This window comes from Gadus morhua, chromosome 9 (genome assembly GCF_902167405.1).
Source record: "Gadus morhua chromosome 9, gadMor3.0, whole genome shotgun sequence".
NCBI lineage: Eukaryota > Metazoa > Chordata > Actinopteri > Gadiformes > Gadidae > Gadus > Gadus morhua.
In genome coordinates, this window is record NC_044056.1 from 12,470,619 (window position 1) to 12,493,700 (window position 23,082).

Sequence of the window (23,082 nt, forward strand, 5' to 3'; positions counted from 1 at the left end):
AAGCCATATCTAATGACCCCCTTAACCAACCCGAGGACCCAGCAGGAACAGGCGTATAACCGGGCCAATGCGCGCATGAGGAGCACCGTTGAGCGCGAAATAGGCCTGCTGAAAGGGCGATGGCTGTGCCTTTCCAGCACGGGGGGGGGGGGAAACACTACAGTATCGGCCTGAAAAGGTGTGCAGGATCATCATAGCTTGCTGTGTGCTACACAATTTAGCCATCAGACAGGGGGTCCCTGTCCCTCTGCAGGAACTCCCCAGACCAGACGGCCCTATGCCTGACGCAGTGTCCCTACCACCAATGCCGCTGGCCTTCAGACGAGACAGAGGATCATGCAGATATTTTCGGTAAATCTAGCACAGAAACATAACATTTTTCATTTTGTGTTTTGCACCATTGGAGGCGGAAAAAATACATTGGTCAACTGTTTATGGTTTATTTGCCATTTTATTTGCGCAAGAGGCAATCTGATTTGCAGAGGGCTTCATTGATTTGAATTAATACATTGGTCATGTTGGTCATTTGCTCCTTCAGGTCATTAATGGATTTTGCCGTTTCCTCTTGGTTTTGCAGTACTGCCTCCGTCAGCACTCTTGGCGCACGATGAAGGGACAATGGACGGCCCCGGTTCCTCCGACTCCTCCAGCACCAGCACCATGGGACTCGCTGTGAAAGAAACAAATTCACATTAATTTAGTTTAGTTTAGAAATGTTTTTTTACTTCTAAATGTCAACATTTAAATAAAATGTTTGCAAACACAGAATTCCAGTTAGTTTCTTGTACCTTCAATTAGACGGCCCGGCTTGAGCGTCGGTGTCACCGTCCTATGCCGGGCAGAGCTGTGTCGCCGATGATTCTGGCAATTCTGTTGTCCAAAGGGGAAAGTTCCGTGGTGGTCTGTCCTCCTCCAGTTGCTGATGTCTCACGTCTGTGGGCTGTGACACTTTTTTTGGCATCAAGTTTAACGTCGAACCATTTTCTTTACTTCAGATAGTGTTCTCACTTCTGACCCAACTGAATGAACTGCATCAGTCACATTTTCCCATGCGGCAATCTTTCTTTTGTTCGTTATGCCTCGTGCACTAAGTGAGCTAAAGAGTATTTTTTGATTTACAAGGGTTATTTCTGTGTTGGAAGTTTCTTTTCTTTGCCCTCTATGCCATTGTACCGGTGAGTGGTAAAACACATTCACATGGTTGATAAAGGGATGCGTTGCGACCATATATGGTTAATTGGAGGCGTTTCTGAATGCAAATTGTCAGCGTGAACGAGCATGGTACATAACAGGTGGGATTTATCAAGATTGACTCACTGATGTGCGTAAGATAGGCCTGCGCACGTTTGATAAATACCTATTTTTTTTGTATTTAAGCACATACAAAATTACGTCGTTAGAAGGAATTTAGATATTTTTCTACGCACAGTTGATAAACGAGGCCACTGGAGCTCAGTGTTTGACTTACAGCCAGATCCTTCAACACAGACCAGAACTCATGAGGCTGCTTTGAAGCAGCCTAAACAAAACACAGAGGGCTTCAATAAGCATTATTAATAATAACACCCAATGCAGCTTTTCAAAACTTAATGTTTTATTCTTGTAGAATCACAACGGGAGCAGAAAGGTTACAGAAACCCTGAACATGTAAAGCTCTGTCCTGTAACACTAGCTCCTCTCCTTGTCACACATCATGTCCTCAGACATCCGGTCAGCTATAAACCACAAAGGAAGAACTAAGAGTCATATGTTGAACTAAAACTCAGCAATGCAGGTGAACAAGGTGAACCAGTAGAACAGATGAACGGTCCCAGCACCGCTGGTCCTAGAACAGCATGGAGTGAAGCGACTTGCGGACGGTGGCCATCTCCTGCTGTTGCTGTGGAAACAGAAGCCATGACGGTAAGGCCCCGCCCCCTAAGCTCCTTAGGGAGTCCCACACTGAGAAGCTAGAGAGCGACACGCACTCAGCTGGTCAAACACTAACCCTACTAACCCTATCACTAACCCCAATAACCCTAACTCTGTACATAACCCCTACCCAACACTTACTTCCTATAACTAATCCCTGACCCCACTGAAAAAACTAAAAACCAACACTAACCCTACCAACACTTGACTCAACCCTGATTTTACCGACCCTGATCCCTGACCTTAGTGAGCCTGACCCCTGACCATAGTGAGCCTGACCCCTGACCTCAGTGACCCTGACCTTAGTGACCCTGACCATAGTGAGCCTGACCCCTGACTATAGTGAGCCTGACCCCTGACCTCAGTGACCCTGACCCCTGACTAGGGATGGGCATGGTTAATCGATGATCGATCATTGATTATTAAAGGGGACATATTATACCAGCAGGTGTGAGTGTGATGAGCCATTACAAGCTTTTGAAATGTGCTGCTTCTGACATCACAGGTGGGCTGTACACCTAAATATGTGCTGGATAGATCAGTCTATCCAGTCTGCCCTCAGTGACCCTAACCCCTGACCTTAGTGACTCATACTTTAGTGACCATGGCCCCTGACCTTAGTGACAAAGACCTCAGTAACCCTAGCTCACCGTGTCCATCAGGATCTTCTTCTGCAGCGCGGCCATCTCCTTCTTCAGCTCCTGCTGTGCTCCCTGGAGGAACACCTCGTGGCTCTTCTCCATCTCCTCCATGTTCTGGAAACACACACACACACACACACACACACACACACACACACACACACACACACACACACACACGCTAATGCTGTGCTAGGCTAGGCTACCTTAAGAAAGTGCTCATACTGTGGTAGGCTACCTTAACAAAGTGCTCATACTGTGGTAGGCTAGCTTGTTAAAGTGCTCATGCTGTGCTAGACTACCTTGATAAAGAGCTCATAAAGCTCCTTGATGTTCTTCAGTTTGCTGCTCTGAGCTACCTTAGCTTGTTGGAAGAGCTTCTGCTGCTGGCGGAACATAACCTGCAGAGAGAAGAACCACACAGAGCACCACCAGGGTCCCGACCTTAGAACAATTCATGGTCCCACTGCTCTAGATTCATTTTCTATACTTATCTTTACTTTATGTTGGAAACCTTCTTCAGAGAGAGACCCTACAGACAAACAGCCCCATTCAAACCTTCAAAACCTGAGCTGAAACATCAAACCCTGAACCCTTCAAACCCTTGAAGACCTTCATCCATGAGCTGAAACCTTCAAACCCTAAGCTGAAACATCAATCTCTATCTGAAACCTTCAAACCCTTGAAGCCTTGAGCTGAAACAACAAACCCTTATTTGAAACATCAAACCCTGAGCTGAAACATCAGACCCTTATCTGAGCACTTCAAACTCTGAGCTGAAACATCATACCCTGATCGGAAACATCAAACCCTGATACGAAACATCAAACCCACGTTGAGCTTCTCCTCCTGCTCCTCGGCCCTCAGAGCTTCAGCCTCCCACTGCTGGAGGACCGAGGACACCTGCTGGGAGAAGTCCTGGGTCAGCTTCTGCCTGGGAACACAGCGCCACAAGATGGTGAATGTGGCATCATACTGGGAGTACTGGTGACGTTAAGCCTAACTTTGTTTGTACTGGCTGTTGTACTGGTGTAAAGCCTCCCTCTGGTTGTACTGGGTGTTGTACTGGACGTTGTACTGGTGTCCAGCCTACCTCTGGTTGTACTGGCTGTTGTACTGGGCGTTTTAGTCGGTGTGCTACTGGGTGGTCCCTATACCTCCTGTCATACTGGACGTTGTACTGGGTGCTGTAATGGGTGGTACCCCTACCTCTGGTTGTACTGGCTGTTCCACAGCTGCTCCAGCTTGCTGTGGCTTCCCTTCAGCGACGTCTTAGTCAGAACTTCCAGGCGTTTCCTCTTGGCCTGCATCACTTTGCTGATATCAGCTGGAGAAGCGATATTACACCCTCGCTACATTAATATAACCTTATGATACTACACTAATATGAATTTATAGATATTCATATAAAACAGATCAAATAACCATCCCAAAATACTTTGCGGACTATCTATTTAGGTACTCACCGCCAAATCGCTCCAACATAGACTGTACTTCGTTTCTATAATTGAAAAACAAGAATAAAAATTCTCTATTATGATTCATGAATTTTGTTCTATAGTTGTATATTCTTGTGAAAACTAAATTGTATTGGTTATTTCCTGTTGGAAAATTGACATACTATGTTTTATAGATTCATTGCATATGAATAGTATATTTTTATATGTAGTGGGATGAGACTTCATGATTATGCACTTTGAATTATTATACTTGAAGGGTGGTAGTGTTGGTGTCATAGCTTATGAGTGATCTGATGTTTCATAAAGACCTCCAGAATGTTGCTCTAGTCCTAATGAGTGATGAGATGTTTCATAAAGACCTCCAGAAGGTTGCTCTAGTCTTATGAGTGAGGAGATGTTTCATAAAGACCTCCAGAATGTTGCTCTAGTCCTAATGAGTGATGAGATGTTTCATAGTGACCTCAAGAAGGATGCTCTAGTCTATTACTAATGAGGAGTGAGAAGGTCCACCCACCCAACAGCAGCCTCTGGACCTTCAGCAGAGAACTCCAGAGAGCCTCTCTTCTTGCCCGACTTGTCTAACACAGGGGTTTCTGTGAAATAAACAAAATGACAGTTATTTATGTATCACAAATATATGGAGTGAAACATGTATGAGAGTGGCCTGCTCACCATCTCTGGTGTCCTCCTCTGAGCTCATCTTCTTCTCCTCCAGGTCAAAGTCGAACACCTTGAGGTCCGAGCTTCCCTCTGGGTGCTTGGATTTCTTCTTCAGCTTCCTGGTCGCCATCAGAAACACTCCTGACACCTGGATCAGCAGACCCGTTTACACCTCAGACTCCAACCGGCCCCCAATTCTGGAGTTTAGGCTTGAGTCTTTAGCCTAGTTTAACTGAACGGTAAAGTCTGGTTGAACTGATCTTAAAGTCTGGTCTAACTGAATAGGAAAGTCTGGTCTAAATGAACAGTAAAGTCTGGTCTAACTGAACAGTAAAGCCTGGTTTAACTGAACAATAAAGTCGGGTTTAACTGAACAATAAAGTCGGGTTTAGCTGAACAGTGAAGTCTGGTCTATCTGAACAGAAAAAAGTCTGTTTAACTGAACAGTAAAGTCTGGTTTAACTGAACGGTAAAACTAAATAGTAAATTCTGATTTAACTGAACAGAAAGGTCTGGTTTAACTGAACGGAAATTCTGGTTTTACTGAACAACAAAGTCTGGTTTAGCTGAACAGTAAAGAATGTTTTGACTGAACAGTAAAGTCTGGTTTAACTGAACAGTAATGTCTGGTTTAACTCAACATAAAGTCCGGACTATCTGAACAGAAAAAAGTCTGTTTGACTGAACAGCAAATACTGGTTTGTGATGTAAATTATTTTAGTCCATATGCTATTTCTGATAACATGTTTCGAGCTAACCACAGTTATGAATGGTTTCTTCACCACATGATGGATAACACCATATAAGGTTTTAATGATTTTATAGATAAGGTAAAGACTACAACCATGCCACTTTGCCATTTTCGTTTAAGCCAAGACAGACCAAAGGTTTACCTGGGTAAATTAGAACATGTAGGCGTGGCCTATTTACCGTTCCGCCCACTCCCAATATAACTTTGTTTACCTGTGTTCGTGAAATGCCTCATGAAACACCTACAGAACGCGAGATGCTTCATGAACCACCTCCAGAACGCAAGCCCGTTTACCACGTGTTTCTAGAATAAACCACATTGTTGATCATTTACCACTCTCCCGAGACCACCACACCACAAAGGATCGAATTCGTTTATTCCACATCATTTGACTGAACCGTAAAGTCTGGTTTAACTGAACAGTAAAGAGTTGTTTAACTGAACAGTAAAATCTTGTTTAACTGAACGGGAGACTGGTTTAACTGAACAGTAAAGTCTGGTTTAACTGAAGTGTTCTCACCAGACGTTCAAACTCAGCCATTTACCGCCGAGTTCGAGCGCAGCACGGGACAAGGCGGGAAACGCAATTTGTTTCAAAAGAATATATCAAAATACGATTTCATAAATACAATACATAATCAACGGCAGAACAAGCTGGGTATTAATTTTATATTAAATACTTACTTTCTGTGCTTTCTGTCGTTATGCTGCGCGTAGTTAAAAGATTACCTTCCTTCCTAGAAACCGTCACGTGCTGCCTAACTCCACCGGAAGCCCGTGCGCAAAAACCAAAATATATAATTCCAAACACACCGGAGGGACTAACTGTAAGAGAATAAAATCATAAACAATAAATCACTAAATTTGGATTAATTCAGGTGTTTTTTTCCTTCTGAATCCCATATTCATGGGCGTAGTTTATTCTGGACGACAGAATCGGTTTCCCAGCCAATCATTGTTTTTTACTCTTCTCAATACCAATCCGCCCAATCACAGCTCAGGCGACACCCTATTGGCCTGCTCAAAGGCTCACGGTTCGTGATACTTCGTGCCCATGCACGTCAATCAAGTGAGAAAATGCAAATAGAGGTTTGAAAACGGAACACTTATATAAAAAAAACATTTATTTGGTCACGTTCTGGGTCCTCACACAGTTTTTTCCTTCTGGCACATAAAACTGCACCGTTTGGTCAGAAAGTACAGGTTGGTTTAACAGTGTTGATCCTAAACCAGAGAAGGCTTACATAAACAACATGCCCAGCAATGAAGACGTTTTACTCAACATGGCTGCAAACACACTTTTATGCCGGTAAATATGAAACATAAAGCTCCCCTAAATCCTCCATACTCTGACCATAACCAAATAAAAACAAACGTAAAACTTTCTACCAAACTTTTTATACAAGCCAATATTCTCGAGTCTTCCAACACATAAAACAAAAGCCCCCCCCCCCCCCGACAGGCCTTATTCACTAGTTATCACCTAGCATTAAGAACCATGTATTCAGGAGGCATCATGGGAAACTACAAAACAGTCTGTTTAGCTGTTGCATCAAATATCAAACTTTTCTTCACAGATGAAATGGCCGTTCTCTTCGTACTCCTCACGGGTGACCACCATCTCGTCGTAGTCGGGGTCGTCAGCGAGCAGCTTCCCGCCCTCCCAGGCGTAGCCTACCGGACTGAAACACAGACGCCGTCTTTAGAACATCAGAGGAACTCTTACTTTGAAGCCATCCTCTAACACTGCTACATGTTTTAATAGCAACGTCAGAGCTACTCTTACTCTGAAACCATCCTTTAACACTGCTACATGTATTAATAGCAACCTCAGAGGAACTCTTACTTTGAACAACCTTCAACACGGCTTATTGTGTAATAACAACATGAGGAACTCTTACTTTGAAGCCATCCTTTAACAAGGCTCATTTTGTAACAGCAACGTCAGAGGAACTCTTACTTTGAAGTCAGAACAATCTAATAGTAATAATACATTGTCTTAAATCCCAGTGCCCCCATTCCCCTCCTGCTGTACAGCAGTCTCTTAACGTACTTGGGGGGCAGGAGCACCGCCACGGGGAGGTCGGCGGGGGCCAGGGCCCTGACCTCCCGCTGCACCCGCTCCCTGAATCCCGGGAACAGGCAGTTCCCCCCGGTCAGCACCAGGTTCTGGTAGAGGTGGGGCTGCATCTCTGCACACAAACGCCTGCCGTCAGGCACTCACTGGTGTGTGTGGGTTTATTGTAATAGTGTGTATGAGTGTGCATTGGTGTGTGTTACTCTCTGGCATGCTACTGATGTGGGTGTGTATCGGTGTGTGTTAGAGTATATTAGTGTGGGTGCGTTACCCTCCGGCCTGCTGCGGATGGACCTGACCACGGCTTCAGGGATGTGGGTGAGTGTTTGTGTGTTGATGTGTTGTCGTTTGTTGTATGTTGTATGTTGTGTGTTGTTACGTTACCCGGTGGCATGCTGCTGATGGACCTGACCACCGCCTCGGGGATGCCCATCTCCTGGATGCCGATGTCTGAGGGGTGGAAGAGCGTCTCGGGCACGGCGAAGCGCTCGTTGGTCAGACGCAGGATCTGCTCGCCCGTCTTGTACTTCCCAGAGGAGAGCATGTCCTCCGGGGCCTGAGACCACCAGGAGAGAGGAGAACATCAACAACACCACCACCAGATCCCCAGGAGGGAGGTGAGAGGAGAACATCAACCACCACTCTGAGAACCGACCAACACGCCCTGAGAACCGACCAACACGCCCCGAGAACCGACCAACACGCCCTGAGAACCGACCAACACGCCCTGAGAACCGACCAACACGCCCCGAGAACCGACCAACACGCCCCGAGAACCGACCAACACGCCCTGAGAACCGACCAACAGGCCCTGAGAACCGACCAACAGGCCCTGAGAACCGACCAACACGCCCTGAGAACCGACCAACACGCCCCGAGAACCGACCAACACGCCCCGAGAACCGACCAACACGCCCTGAGAACCGACCAACACGCCCTGAGAACCGACCAACACGCCCTGAGAACCGACCAACACGCCCTGAGAACCGACCAACACGCCCTGAGAACCGACCAACAGGCCCTGAGAACCGACCAACACGCCCTGAGAACCGACCAACAGGCTGGTTCCGTGCCTTCCCCGACGTCGACCTGAACAGGCTGATAGTCCTTTGAGGGATGGGTTGATATGAGGGTGGCATTAATAATACAGACGGCTATCTGAACGGGCCAAAAGCACCACTAGCCTTACAGAGGGCTGCTAGCGCAAACATTTCAGAACGATAATTGACCAGGCTAGTAGCTTTATAAAACACTAATTCAACCTGCTCGTAGCTCTTACCTAACAGAGGTCTATCCGGAGAGGGCTAACTGGATGCTAGCTGCTCTTACCTTCCAGAAGCTAACTGGATGCTAGCTGCTCTTACCTTCCAGAAGCTAACTGGATGCTAGCAGCTCTTACCTTACAGAAGCCTTTTCTGATGGAGCTGAAGTCAGGAAGGACGTAGTCCCTCATCACGGTGTTAGCTTCTCCTTTCATTCTGGAAGAGGAGCAGACATCCCATAATACATCCCATCCTATCCCAGGTTCAGTATGTTCTCTGTGTCGTGGGGGGGGGGGGTCCTACTGCGCGGTCTTCATGTCCTGGTAGAAGTCCTGGGACACGTAGCAGACGTCCTCCTTCACCTGGTTGATCACATGGGTCTCGTCCATCACATGGAGCTGTCTGGGGGTACAAGGAGAAACCAGAGGGCAGGTCAACCAAACAGATATACCAGAGCTACAGCTTCAATATAAAGAGATACCAGAGATACAGCTATAACATGAAGACATACTAGAGCTACAGCTTCAATATAAAGAGATACCAGAGCTACAGCTATAACATGAAGAGATACCAGAGCTACAGCTATAACATAAAGAGATACAGCTCAACAGAACATAGAGATAAAACTTCAACATAGAGATATCAGAGCTACAGCTTCAACAAAAAGAGATACCAGAGCTACAGCTTCAACAAAGAGATACCAGAGCTACAGCTATAACATAAAAAGATACCAGAGCTAGAGCTTCAATATAAAGAGATATCAGATCTACAGCTTCAACATAGAGAAACTAGAGCTACAGCTAAAACATAAAGAGATACCTGAGCTACAGGTATAATATAAAGAGATACCAGAATTACAGCTATAACAAAGAGATACCAGAGCTACAGCTTCAATATAAAGAGATATCAGAGCTATAATATAAAGAGATACCAGAGATACAGCTATACATAAAGAGATACCAGAGATACAGCGCAACCATAAAGAGATACCAGAGCTACAGCTTGCGTTCACCTGTATGATATGATCTCCTTGAGATGGTTAGTGAGCAGCTTCCCCCCGACGTTGAGCCTTCAAAGTAAAATCGACAGGTTGAGAGGGAGGCTGTAGTCAGATGTGGCTGTGGTCAGAGTATGTGCTGCTGCCAACCTGCAGATGCCCTTCTTCATCTTCCTCCCGCGGCAGTAGGGGGTGATGTGGGTGAAGGAGTATCCACTGTCCACCACCAGGCAGCACAGCACCGACGGGTTCATCTGGATGTAGTGGTGTGCACTCATGGAGCCGGCTGGAGACCAGAGGCACCACAAGACCAGTGTTAAAGAGACACATGTTAACGAGACACATGTAACCACAAGACTGGTATTAACGAGGCACATGTTAACGAGACACATGTTACAACAAGACTGGTGTTAATGAGACACATGTTAACGAGACACATGTTAACGAGACACATGTTAACAAGACACATTTTACCACAAGACTGGTTTTAACAAGACACATGTTACCACAAGCCCGTTATTAACGAGACACATGTTACAACAAGACTGGTGTTAATGAGACACATGTTACAACAAGAGTGGTGTTAACGAGACACATGTTACGAGACACATGTTATCACAAGCCTGTTGTTAACGAGACACATGTTGCAACAAGACTGGTGTTAACGAGACACATGATAACGAGACACATGTTACCAAACACATGTTAACGAGACACATGTTACCACAAGACTGGTGTTAACAAGACACATGTTACCACAAGACTGGTGTTAACAAGAAACATGTTACCACAAGACTGGTGCTAACGAAATACACCAGTCTTGGGAGAAGACACATGTTAACAAGACACATGTTACCACAAGAATGGTGTTAACGAGACACATGTTACCACAAGATTTGTGTTAACAAGACAGATGTTAATGAGACATGATACCACAAGACTGGTGTTAACAAGACACATGTTACCACAAGACTGGTGTTAACAGACGTTACAAGACAGGCATGACAAAAAGACAGGCCTTAAAGAGACAGGCCTTAACCAGACAGGCCTTAAACAGACAGGCCTTAACCAGACAGGCCTTAACCAGACAGGCCTTAACGAGACAGACAGAATATTACCATTTCCTTATTTGAAGATGGACTGATTGTGTTTTTATGCACCCTGTAAGGGGAGGAGTTCCAAAGTGCATTGTGATCGGGGCGCCTCACCGTTGATCCTGAGCACCGACTGGAACTGGTACTCCTCAAACAGGATCTCGTTCATGGACTCCTGGATGGAGGAGAAGTTGTACAGGGGCTCGCTGACGATCACGCTGGTGTCCGCAAAATCCACCTGGGGGAAGATCCACCGGATCAGCTTCTACAGTCTCCTTCCCAGAGACCTGCATCTAGACTTGCATTCAGGGTTTTTAGCAGACGCTTTTATCCAAAGCGACTTACAATAAGTCAATTTGTCAGCAAAGTCAAGGTGAACCCGGAACAATTGAGTCATGAGTCTACCTGCAAGCCCATCACCCTTCTGCAACCTCCCCACCTCTCCCCCTACAGAACCCAGCGACAGCTGGGTTCTGTAGGGGGAGAGGTGGGGAGGTTGCAGAAGGCAGCCCACAGGGGAGCGGGTTCACTGGGATGCAGATGCTCACCTTCATCAGCTCCTTCCCAAACAGGTGGTCCCACACCTTCCGCTGTACATCCCAGTTGACGAGGTAACCCTGGGGACAGAACCAGAGAGTCACACCACACCGCCCTGTACCGGTTGACACCGGCAGCCCCCCGGACCTTAACCTTTGACCTCACCTTCTGGAAGGGCAGGATGTAGAAGAGCCCCGAAGGGTCTTTGATCTCGTCCAGCTGGTTGGCCGTGAACGTCTTCAGGCGCGACGTCTTGGAGCGGAACTGACAGTTCGGGACGACGCTGCGAGGAACAACTGGCTTCAGGGTTGGCTTATGTGACAGTTTTAAAAGACGGGATAAGTTCTATTTATTAAGACTGTTGGTTAATATTTTTATTATTTTTTCTCCTCATAACATAACCTCATCTCACCAAAACATAACCTTATCTCAACATCAACTCATCATAACATAACCTCATCTCAACATCACCTCATCATAACATAACCTCATCTCACCAACACCTCATCAAAACATAACCTCATCTCACCATCACCTCATCATAACATAACCTCATCTCACCAACACCTCATCGTAACATAACCTCATCTCACCATCACCTCATCATAACATAACCTCATCTCACCAACACCTCATCATAACATAACCTCATCTCACCATCACCTCATCATAACATAACCTCATCTCAACATCACCTCATCATAACATAACCTAATCTCACCATCACCTCATCATAACATAACCTCATCTCAACATCACCTCATCATAACATAACCTAATCTCACCATCACCTCATCATAACATAACCTCATCTCACCAACACCTCATCATAACATAACCTCATCTCACCATCACCTCATCATAACATAACCTCATCTCAACATCACCTCATCATAACATAACCTAATCTCAACATCACCTCATCATAATATAACCTCATCTCACCATCATAACATAACCTCATCTCACCAACACCTCATCGTAACATAACCTCATCTCACCAACACCTCATCATAACATAACCTCATCTCACCATCACCTCATCATAACATAACCTCATCTCAACATCACCTCATCATAACATAACCTAATCTCACCATCACCTCATCATAATATAACCTCATCTCACCATCATAACATAACCTCATCTCACCATCACCTCATCATAACATAACCTCATCTCACCATCACCTCATCATAAAATGTCCTCATCTTCCCATCCCCTCTGACTCCTGAACCTTAAGAGTAGTTCTTCACAAAGGACCCTGCACGGGGAGGGACCGGAAGGTTAGTTACCTGAGGCTCTGGTGGCTGTAGCCGATCTTCGCTGTGTACGCTCCGTTGTCCAACACTAAAGTAGACATAATTAAACAACTAGAAGAGTAAAGTAGAGAACATCAGCTCCATGTCGGCCTGCGGTGCTGCGATTTATGTTTCCGCCATTCGTGTTGGTCACGTGCTGCGATCCGACCAATGAGATGGCAGAGCGATTACTCGGCAAAATGAACCCGTGTGGGAACGAGTCCCGGGACTTCAGTTCCGTCAACTATGCCAATTCAATTCAATTAATTGGGATTTTTTAACCCGATTCATCAACACTTTCTGGCACTGTCCAGTATTAAGTACCAGTACAAAACCAGGTATTTACCACCATTCTTGGTTTTGAAGGAATGAACAGCAAGAATAATAAGGGGTATTTTTTAACATGCAGGAGGCATGTAACCCTACTCTATAAAAAAGCATGATATAGGATCTTTAATGTCATGGCTGGATATGAGGCATAACTCCACTTTGTTGAATGAGGACTCCTCGGATTTAGAGCGAGACAAGAAAATAGCCACGACAAAAAAAACCTTATTTGGAACTTGACTTTTCATTAGCTGAGGGCTGTCAATCAAATTAGACTTTTAATTAACAATGATGCATCAGAGCCAAATATAAACAAATTATTTATATAATCCTTTAGCCTCAAGCACCAATACAAATACATTTTCAGTTGAGCCTAGCTCAGTACATATATGAAAAACATTTTACATCCAATAAATACTTGGAATTAAACAAAACATTTTTATCCAATAGGAATTTCCATAAGTAAGCCAACATTGCCCCTTTAATCATCGACTTCAACTATATCCAAGAGCAGACTGATTCACATTCCTCCATACCATAGCTCCCCCCTGACTTAATTTACAGATACTACACATTGAATAATGTGCTCGTTTCACTGAGAAATGTTCTTCTATTCATGGAACAGAGGAATACAGCCATCCATCTGGAGCATCTCCGGCCAGCCGTCGTACTTATTTGTCTCTTGGTTGTTCTTCATGTGCTGAAAGAAACAGTGGAGCTCTATTAGTACAGGAAGCAGAAAGCTCTATGCCAGACTACAAGTTCTTACAGGAAGCTCTAACTGAGACTACAAGCTCTAACAGGAAGTTATATTCCAGAACACAAGCTCTAACAGGAAGTGAGGTCATAAAAAATCTTACCTTTTCAAATGTACCTTTGGCTACATCTCCTTTTCCTCCAACAAACACCCAGTTGTCCCGGAACCCCAGCGCCTTGATCGAAGTGCTGCCTAGTCCCTCTATCAAACTCCTGGCCTCGGCTGTTAACCTGCAGAGAGAGGGGAGCGTGTCTATGTTCCCCGGGTCCTATGTTCCCCGGGTCCTATGTTCCCCTCTTTGTATGAGACTGGGGAACATAGGACCCTTTTTTTTAAAAAGGGTCCTATGTTCCCCGCTTTTCCCAAAAAGGGTCCTATGTTCCCCTATATGTATGTGACCGGGGAACATAGGACCCTTTTTTTAAAAAAAAAGGGTTCTATGTTCCCCGGTCTGTTACTTTTTCCACCATTTCTGCCATATTCCGGCCGAGATAACTACTATAGCCGACTACCATATTATATCATATGCTATTATATAAAGAGCTCCGGGAATCGCAAACGGCAACAATCACTTTATCCTCAATGCTGCAGTTCACCCCGGACTGCACTGCACTGAGTTGGCCGGTTGAACGCTGATTGGCTGTTACGTTACCCATGTCAATCAGTGGCCACGCTGTTGAACGCCGATTGGCTGTCATCACGTGAATGTCGCGTCAAAGTTGAAATATTTTTAAAGATTGATAGATTGCAGGGAACATAGGACCCTTTTCCCAGTAAAGGGTCCTATGTTCCCCGCTTTTCCCAAAAAGGTTACTATGCTCCCCGGTATGTATGGCTACAGGGGAACATAGGACCCTTTTTGGGAAAAACGGGGAACATAGGACCTTTTTTTAAAAAAAAAGGGGAACATAGGGATGACCCCAGAGAGGGACCGACACCTAACTAGTCTGTTGAGGAAGTCACTTTAAATAAGGATTCATGCTGAAAATGAAAGCATAATTGGCATCAGTACTTGATAACTAGTCATTTACTAGCTTGATAACTAGTAATTTACTAGCTTGATGACTAGTCATACATTAACTTAATAACTACTCCTACACTAGATTGATTACTAGTGGTTTCATAGCTTGATAAATAGTGGTTTCCGAGCTTGTTAACTAGTCGTATCCTAGCTTGATAACTAGTCGTTTCCTAGCTTGATAACTAGGCCTTTCTTAGCTTGATATCTAGTCCTTCCCTAGCTTGTTATCTAGACATTACTTGGTGGCTGGTTCGTCGAAGCTGGCCATCAGGACGATGTTCCCCTTCTCGAGCCCCTGGAGGACCTCGATGAGAGGTTGAACGTCTGAGGGAGAGGAGCAGCAGGTCAGGGGGAGGAGGAGGAGGTTCTAGACGGCCTCACCTGCTCTGGAGCAGAGTCTTCATGTACATACCTCCACTATACATGTCATAGTGTCCAAGCTTGACCACCTGCAAAGTCCTCCCTGTTTCAGAAACACAATCATCTTTGAGCTCTTTAACTCGTAGTCACTCCTTCGTGATGAACCACAACATTCACCCATGAAACATAACATGTCCCTCTGACACACGACCATACTAACATTAACCCATGAATCATAACATGTCCCCCTGACACACGACCACACCAACCTTAACACATGAATCATAACATGTCCCCCTGACACACGACCAGACCAACATTAACCCATGAATCATCACATGTCCTCCTGACACACGACCATACCAACATTAACACATGAATCATAACATGTCTCCCTGACAAACGACCATACCAACATTAACACATGAATCCTAACATTTTTCCCTGACACGCGACCACACCAACATTAACACATGAATCATCACATGTCTCCCTGACACTCGACCACACCAACGATAACCCATGGTTCATGACATGTTTCCCTTACCCCAACATTAACACATCACTATTAACAAACCCCTGCAGTCCACTGCGGGGTCAGAGCTCATAACCTGCCGTTTAGAACCACCAGGTTGAGCCCCACTCCAGCGTTGTTCTGGACGGAGCCGAGAACCCTGCAGGCAGAGAGCAGAGCGGTCAGGTGTCTGGGCAACCGCAGGATCGACTTCCAGAGTTGGTCTCTGCTCACATTCTGTTCTGGATGCAGATCTTAGGCGCGACGACGTTGGCCGCTCCGCTGGAGATGGAGAAGCTGAAGGTTCCAGCTGGACAGACCTTCAGACCGCAGGACCTCACTGTAGAGAGAGGTCACATGAATAACCTCACTGTAGACACACGTCACATGACTAACCCCACTGCAGACACACGTCACATGACTAACCCCACTGTAGAGAGAGGTCACATGACTAGCCCCACTGTAGAAAGGGTCACATGACTAACCCCACTGTAGACACACGTCACATGACTAACCCCACTGCAGACACACGTCACATGACTAACTCCACTGTAGAGAGAGGTCACATGACCAACCCCACTGTAGACACACGTCACATGACTAACCCCACTGTAGAGAGTTCACATGACTTACCCCACTGTAGAGACGTCACATGACTAACCCCACTCTAGAGATACACGTCACATGACTAACCCCACTGCTGAGAATTGTCACATGACTAACCCCACTGTAGACACAGGTCTCATGGCTATAACCCTAATACTGGAGCCCTCAGTCTTATTAATGTTGTTATGATAATGAATCGTCTCAATTAGACAGTATATACTCTCCCCGTCTAATGACGACTTTGGTTTAATTTACTTACATTTCAGTACCTTCACTGTGACACCCTGATTTCCCATCTGGGACTGACTAAGTATCCTGTCATCTTAACTGAGTTGATTAGGGTTGACCTACCTTTACTTTGAGATGGTGCAGCCGGAACCTCCTTAGGCTTCAGATAATCACCTATGAACAGGAAAACATGGGGTCAGAGCAGGCCAGCCAATCAGGGACCAGGACAACATGAGGTCAGAGCAGGCCAGCAAAACAGGGACTAGGACAACATGGGGTCAGAGCAGGCCAGCCAATCAGGGGCCAGGACAACATGAGGTCAGAGCAGGCCAGCCAATCAGGGGCCAGGACAACATGAGGTCAGAGCAGACCAGCCAATCAGGGACCGGGACAACATGAGGTCAGAGCAGGCAAGCCAATCAAAGCCCAGGACAACATGAGGTCAGAGCAGGCCAGCCAATCAGGGACCAGGACAACATGAGGTCAAAGTAGGCCAGCCAATCAGAGCCCAGGACAACATGAGGTCAGAGCAGGCCAGCCAATCAGAGCCCAGGACAACATGAGGTCAGAGCAGGCCAGCCAATCAGAGCCCAGGACAACATGAGGTCAGAGCAGGCCAGCTATTCGGGTACCAGGACGACATGGGGTCAGAGCAGGCGAGCCAATCAGGGACCAGGATGCAGGGCGACATGCTGTGGGTCAGAATGTAGGAGTTGTACCGTCTAGCGTGATGCTGTAGGAAGTGTTCTTGAGGATGACGAGGGCAACAAGGAGGAAGACGAGCAGGCCACCGGCATACTGAAGAATCCCTTGAAGCAGAAAGGAGCATCGTTAGCATCGCTAGCGCCGGCTAGCTTCTCATTACACATGACGTGATGCTAACCTAGTGAATAAACACTAGGATAGCATCACGTCATGCTTTAGGTTTACATGAGTTTCAGATGGGTTCTCCAAGGAACGCAGAACGTTAGGACGTAGTGAACAGACTGGTCCGTCACAGTGCAGCTCTTATCAAACACACCCACACCCAAACACACACACACACACCCCAGACCCTGACACACCCACACACACAGACACCCACACACCCACAACCACACATGCACCCACACCCAGACACCCCCCCCACACCCACACACTTACCTTTCATTGCCTGGCTTGTCTTCAAGTATCGTCCTCCTAAAAGCCAGAGTCAACATTCATTCTTTAATATTGACAGAATGCTACAAGCTGTACCAACCTGTTTCTACCTCTGCCTACCTGTACTCCACAGGTAGGCAGAGGTAGATGATTAGATGATGGATAGATTGACAAGTAAACACTGTTGTAGGGTACCGTAATCACGCGGCCGATTAGGGTTGAGCAGGCGGGCATGGCAGTGGCATTTTAACATCTTTATTTAAAATGCTTTACCAGATTACCGTCCCACATGAAAATGACCATAGCCAACCGTGTAACAAGCGGGCAGGTGGCTACCCTCTCCTACCATTTCCAATATTGACATAAGCCAGGCTTAGTAACAAACAGAAACCAGCATCCGGGGAGACATCAAATTACAGCCTTCATTCACACATCCTCTTAAACGATAAATGACAAAACAATTAGATAAAGAACTGACCCATTTTAACAGCCGGCATGATGTATCTCTGTGGTAGCGCTGTCGTTGTAGCCCTCTATGCGTGGAGCTTCCTCAATGCCGGGAAGAGAAAGACTACCCATCCTTGGCTGCTCCGACTGGTTGAACACGAAGTTCCTGTTATAAAGGACCCGCCTAGAATCAACCTTTGATTGCAGACAAACATTGGAGCAGCTGGGAAACAAAGCAGTCAGTGGTGTTACCGTAGATTAAAAATTAATGATCACACAAGGAAGTGTGGAGTGTGTGTTAAAGCAGCTGTCAGCACACACTCAGAGAGACTGGCAGAACATTACAGCTCCTGCTGTGTGTATTATAAACCCAACCTCAACCCAGAGCCTCTTATGGAGGAGCCACTGGCCGGAGGGGAACAATCGAGCCGGTTACAAAGACTATTTCTCCGGAGTACAGCTCCAGCTTTGTTCTGTGACAGGGAGCTGCTTCAGCAGGGGACTGAGACCAGCATTCATATCACACCACATTCAGCGTTTACAAAGACAGAAACAAAAGACAGAACGTCAGCGAGCATGCCATGCTGAGAAGATCTGCTACCCCACCTCTTCTCATTCTTGTGTCTTCAGAGGTGAGAAAGTCAGAGGGCGGCGGTGACGGAACATCATTCACTTAGAGCTGACAGGAGGCTCTGACATTTCAACAAATAACTGAAATTATATGCTCTTCAAGAGCTTCTTCTATAACATATTAGGACTGCTGAATCAGAGGTTCTGCTGTAACACAGTAGGACTGCTGGACCGGAGGACCTGCTGTAACACAGTAGGACTACTGGGCCAGAGGTTATAATAACCATTAGGACTGGTGAATCAGAGGTTCTGCTGTAGCACAGTGGGACTGCTGGACAGGAGGTCCTGCTCTAACCCAGTAGGACTGCTGATTCAGAGGTTCTGCTGTAACACAGTAGGACTGCTGGGTCAGAGGTTCTGCTGTAACACAGTAGGACTGCTGGGTCAGTGGTTCTGCTGTAACACAGTAGGACTGCTGGACGGTGGACCAGAGCTTCTGCTGTAACACAGTAGGGGCCCAATTTTAACGGTCTGAAACGCAAGTGATAAGCGCCAAACAGAAGTAGCTTTGGGGGCGGGGCTCCGCCGCTATTGCTATTGTACCGGCGGATAAATTACTCGTGCGCCCGACTCAAATCTAAATAGGGTTACCCTGAGGTAGCCTAATTACCCGTAGGTGTGGTTTTGGTGCAAAAAACTAATGAGAGTGCCATCTCCAATCCCCGAGCCATGAGCGCATTTGAACCTGACAAGTTGATATTTTGACAGCGCGTTTGCAGTCTCCGATGAGGCAGATGCATGATCACATGAATTTCAAACTTCAAATGGCTCAGTTAATGGCCAAATAATATGGCCTTATTCACACATGGAATAGCGTTTCTTCTACAACTTCCGAAATACTGAGTCGTCATGTAAATTGTTGCAAAGAAAACTAAACAAACTATGCGGACCTGTGGCCGCAGCTGTGGGTCTATTTAATGATATGCGGTAATACCTACATTAACTCACATCGTTCCATACCAGTATTGTATGGGCTACATTATCGTTATCAACTTTTGTTCCTATGCATGTGTCCCACCGTTAATGTACAAATTGCCATGGACTGTATTATGTGTTACGTGTTTAGTTTGCGTGTTTTAACGCACACACGCAAGCCTGCATTCATTCATTCTCACTCGCGGTAAAACGACTTTTCCTCACAATCAGATAGGCCTACTCATCAATCCTAAAAGTTATGGGCTTATACACGATATGGGTGTCGAAAAATATGTGCTTGCAGATGCATTGATTTAAATAGCCTACAACTTATTACCGCTGTCTCAGCTGTTCTTTCACAAATAGTTTAACCAACCAATTTACCCTAAAAGGAGATTCTGTTTTGGAAGGCTGGGATATAGCGTACTTTGCTCGAGTTTACTATTGTTATTATTATTTTTTACGCATGGCATAGCCTACTTCAGTGTTCATTCATGCAGCCCGTATTGAAAAATGTTTCCACAATCAACATCATCGTCATATTTCAATTAGGCAAATCGTTTGCATGTTTGTGCTGTGTATAGCCTACTGGTGTGTAAGCTTACGTTGCAGTTCTGAAATGCCATGGTAGGCCTACTTCAAAATAGCAACACCAACTGCGCTATCCGCTAGTGCACTTAGACCAGGTATATGTCGGTAAGTTGCGCAACTGCTTTATAGGTCTGTAAGATAGCACCATGCATCATTTGCGCCTCTGCTTTTCGTCGACACACCTCTCATGGCGCTAGTTTAGTGGCGCAGGTTTGCTGCGGGGGGAAATCGGCTTTGCGCCGGGTGCAAACTATCAATGATACATGCGATGCGTCGGGGTAAAAAGTAAATTGCGCTGGGTGAAGGATAGGGCCCTAGGACTGCTGGGTCAGAGGTTAAATAAACCAGTAGGACTGCTGAATCAGAGGTTCTGCTGTAACACAGTAGGACTGCTGGACCAGAGGTTCTGTTACCCATAGGACTGCTGGATCAGCTCCTGCCTTCAAATAGGTGTTTCAGAGTCCATTCCTTCAACCGCAATAGGCTTAAAAACTCCTTTGTACACCAGTCCATTCTATTACTGAACAATTAGATGACATTCCAGAGCATTTATGATTCAATGGGTATTAGTCTTCCTCGTATGTCTTTGTAAATTGCCTTACCTGTCATTTGTGTTTAGTGTATCTGTGGGCTTTGCCATGTCATGTGTCTGCATTTGTATCTTTCCTGCCAACATCTACGCTTTCCTAATCTGTCATCTGTGCTGCTTGTGTATCGTTGTGCTGTCATTTCATGTGTAATTTGTACTTTTTTCCTGTATGTTCTTAATGTTTTGAGGGGCCTTCCCAGGGACCCAAAATAAATGCAGTGCCCTACTGACAAATAAAGTAGTATCGTATCGTATTAGAGGTTCTGCTGTAACACAGTAGGACTGCCGGATCCCATAAATCCCTTTATTAACACATATCCTCTTGTTATTTTTAGTTCTCCGTCAGGTGGTGAGCTCACAGCCTATCGTTCAGCACCACCGTGTTGAAACCAGCGTCGTTGTGGTTCCCGCCCCCCAGAACCCTGTAAGGACAGAGCAGCGGTCACATGACTGATCACATGACCAGACCGCCGGGCTGGAGGTCAACACAGGTCAGAGGGGAAAGGTTGATAGAGGTCACCAAGGGCATAAAAATAAGCTATATATAATGTGATACACCAGGTATAGACTCAGACACAAAGTGTTCCAAAAGAACCCAGGTAGTTCAAAGCCTGTATCGGAGATTCAAATATAAAATAAGGCTTCAAATAGATTAAAAAGTAAAAGTCAATCAAATAAAATTAATAATAATAACACATGAATCACATCAAACAAATGCAAGCAGTTTATGAATGAATGAAGGATTTGGTCTCAACCTCCCAGGCAGTTGTGGATGCAGATCTCTGGCGGGATGAGAGGATCCACTCTGGAGACTGAGAAGCTGAAGGTTGCTGATGGAGACACGTCCACCCTACAGGGCCTCGCTGGCGCAGAGACACCGTCACCTCCACCTAAACACATGACGCTGAACCGTCACCTCCACCTAAACATGACACTACACAGTCACCTCCACCTAAACACATGACCATTAACCGTCACCTAAACACATGATATTACACGTCACCTCCATCTAAACACATGACACTACATCCTCTCCTCCACCTAAACACATGACGATACACCGTCACCTAAACACATGACAATACACCGTCACCTAAACACATGACGATACACCGTCACCTAAACACATGACGATACACCGTCACCTAAACACATGACGATACACCGTCACCTAAACACATGACGATACACCTTCACTTAAACACATGACGATACACCGTCACCTAAACACATGACACTACACCGTCACCTAAACACATGACGATACACCGTCACCTAAACACATGACGATACACCTTCACTTAAACACATGACGATACACCGTCACCTAAACACATGACAATACACCGTCACCTAAACACATGACGATACACCGTCACCTAAACACATGACACTACACCGTCAGCTAAACACATGACATTACACCGTCGGCTAAACACATGACACTACACCGTCACCTACACACATGACACTAAACCGTCACCTCCACCTAAACACATGACCTTACCCCATCACCTCCACCTAAACACATGACACCCTAACACTACTAACCCTACTACCATAACCCTACTAACCCTAACCCTATTAACCCTACCAGCAGAGTGTTTAGAAAGAATACCCCCGATCTTTCCTCTGAGACTAACTAAGTATCTAGTCATCTGAGCTGATAAGGGTTAATCCGACCCCTCATCTTATCTTAACTCATTCTGAGCTGATCAGGGTTAAACTCACCTTTTGATTCAGAAGTTGGAGGCGGGATCGTCTACACTTTCTCCCTAAACTACAGGGGACCAAACTCAGCTAGAAATAGGACAACATGGGGTCAGAGCAGGCCAGCCAATCAGGGGCCAGGAAAACATGGGGTCAGAGCAGGCCAGCCAATAAGGGACCAGGATGCACGGCGACATGCTGTGGGTCAGAATGTAGGGGTTGTACCGTCAAGCGGAATGCTGTAGGAAGTGTTCTTGATGATGACGAGGAGGAAGAAGGCCACCTGCGTACTGAAGAATCCCTGGAAGCAGAGAGGACCATCGTTAGCGCCTGTTAGCATCTGCTAGCGTCTTGCTAGCAGGCTACAATAAGTTGGATGTTACTATCAGCTAGAGAGGAGCAAACAGAAGAGGAGCACTTCTGATCACAAACTGAGGATCCAGGGTTTTAAAGCAGAGGGTCTGATGAAGTAACGAGGAAGGTGTTGTGCTCTAAGTCTGGCTGGGATATAAAACCTAAGTCCTGTTGTAGCCCAGCAGTCTGTAGAACCTAAGC

General features: G+C 45.9%; 3 protein-coding genes and 1 long non-coding RNA gene across 4 annotated transcripts; all 4 read right to left on the bottom strand.

The window, feature by feature from the left end:
* Window positions 1-442: 442 nt before the first annotated feature.
* On the bottom strand, window positions 443-1,187 carry LOC115550283 (uncharacterized). Its single transcript, XR_003977877.1, has 2 exons — window positions 789-1,187; window positions 443-670 (listed from the first exon to the last, which is right to left on the bottom strand). It is a non-coding gene; the product is annotated as an uncharacterized LOC115550283 (long non-coding RNA).
* A 385-nt stretch (window positions 1,188-1,572) lies between these two features.
* On the bottom strand, window positions 1,573-6,405 carry sycp3 (synaptonemal complex protein 3). The gene is made up of 9 exons (XM_030366611.1): window positions 6,108-6,405; window positions 4,685-4,820; window positions 4,527-4,605; window positions 4,019-4,053; window positions 3,762-3,879; window positions 3,387-3,486; window positions 2,855-2,953; window positions 2,562-2,666; window positions 1,573-1,879 (listed from the first exon to the last, which is right to left on the bottom strand). Exons 2-9 carry the CDS (start codon window positions 4,800-4,802, stop codon window positions 1,826-1,828), a joined length of 708 nt encoding a protein of 235 aa, XP_030222471.1. The 5' UTR covers window positions 4,803-4,820; window positions 6,108-6,405; the 3' UTR covers window positions 1,573-1,825.
* Window positions 6,406-6,529: 124 nt separating this feature from the next.
* Window positions 6,530-12,862, bottom strand: actr6 (actin related protein 6). Its single transcript, XM_030366610.1, has 11 exons — window positions 12,687-12,862; window positions 11,556-11,673; window positions 11,402-11,470; window positions 10,968-11,091; window positions 9,910-10,045; window positions 9,775-9,831; window positions 9,066-9,164; window positions 8,900-8,978; window positions 7,885-8,056; window positions 7,477-7,615; window positions 6,530-7,105 (listed from the first exon to the last, which is right to left on the bottom strand). The coding sequence occupies exons 1-11, from the start codon at window positions 12,752-12,754 to the stop codon at window positions 6,976-6,978; spliced, it is 1,191 nt and encodes a 396-aa protein (XP_030222470.1). The 5' UTR covers window positions 12,755-12,862; the 3' UTR covers window positions 6,530-6,975.
* Window positions 12,863-13,322: 460 nt separating this feature from the next.
* zgc:101783 (ILEI_FAM3C domain-containing protein) lies at window positions 13,323-18,903 on the bottom strand. The gene is made up of 10 exons (XM_030366917.1): window positions 18,124-18,903; window positions 17,649-17,684; window positions 17,225-17,314; window positions 16,629-16,679; window positions 15,906-16,011; window positions 15,773-15,831; window positions 15,210-15,260; window positions 15,037-15,121; window positions 13,880-14,006; window positions 13,323-13,719 (listed from the first exon to the last, which is right to left on the bottom strand). The coding sequence occupies exons 1-10, from the start codon at window positions 18,140-18,142 to the stop codon at window positions 13,630-13,632; spliced, it is 714 nt and encodes a 237-aa protein (XP_030222777.1). The 5' UTR covers window positions 18,143-18,903; the 3' UTR covers window positions 13,323-13,629.
* Window positions 18,904-23,082: the final 4,179 nt, after the last annotated feature.

What these genes read in the sequence shown, in the direction of transcription:
- sycp3 (XM_030366611.1), bottom strand. Translation starts at nt 4,802, where the DNA reads ATGGCGACCAGGAAGCTGAAGAAGAAATCCAAGCACCCAGAGGGAAGC. An exon ending in AACAGCCAGTACAACCAGAG is followed by an intron (nt 3,487 to 3,761) that starts GTAGGGGTACCA and finishes CTGTGTTCCCAG; the next exon opens with GCAGAAGCTGACCCAGGACT. An exon ending in AGAAGATCCTGATGGACACG is followed by an intron (nt 1,880 to 2,561) that starts GTGAGCTAGGGT and finishes CTGTTTCCACAG; the next exon opens with CAACAGCAGGAGATGGCCAC.
- actr6 (XM_030366610.1), bottom strand. Translation starts at nt 12,754, where the DNA reads ATGTCTACTTTAGTGTTGGACAACGGAGCGTACACAGCGAAGATCGGC. An exon ending in ACATCCTGCCCTTCCAGAAG is followed by an intron (nt 11,471 to 11,555) that starts GTGAGGTCAAAG and finishes TTCTGTCCCCAG; the next exon opens with GGTTACCTCGTCAACTGGGA. An exon ending in TTGGGAAGGAGCTGATGAAG is followed by an intron (nt 11,092 to 11,401) that starts GTGAGCATCTGC and finishes ATCTTCCCCCAG; the next exon opens with GTGGATTTTGCGGACACCAG.
- zgc:101783 (XM_030366917.1), bottom strand. An exon ending in GACAAGCCAGGCAATGAAAG is followed by an intron (nt 17,315 to 17,648) that starts GTAAGTGTGTGG and finishes TTCTGCTTCAAG; the next exon opens with GGATTCTTCAGTATGCCGGT. An exon ending in CAACCTGGTGGTTCTAAACG is followed by an intron (nt 15,261 to 15,772) that starts GCAGGTTATGAG and finishes TTTCTGAAACAG; the next exon opens with GGAGGACTTTGCAGGTGGTC.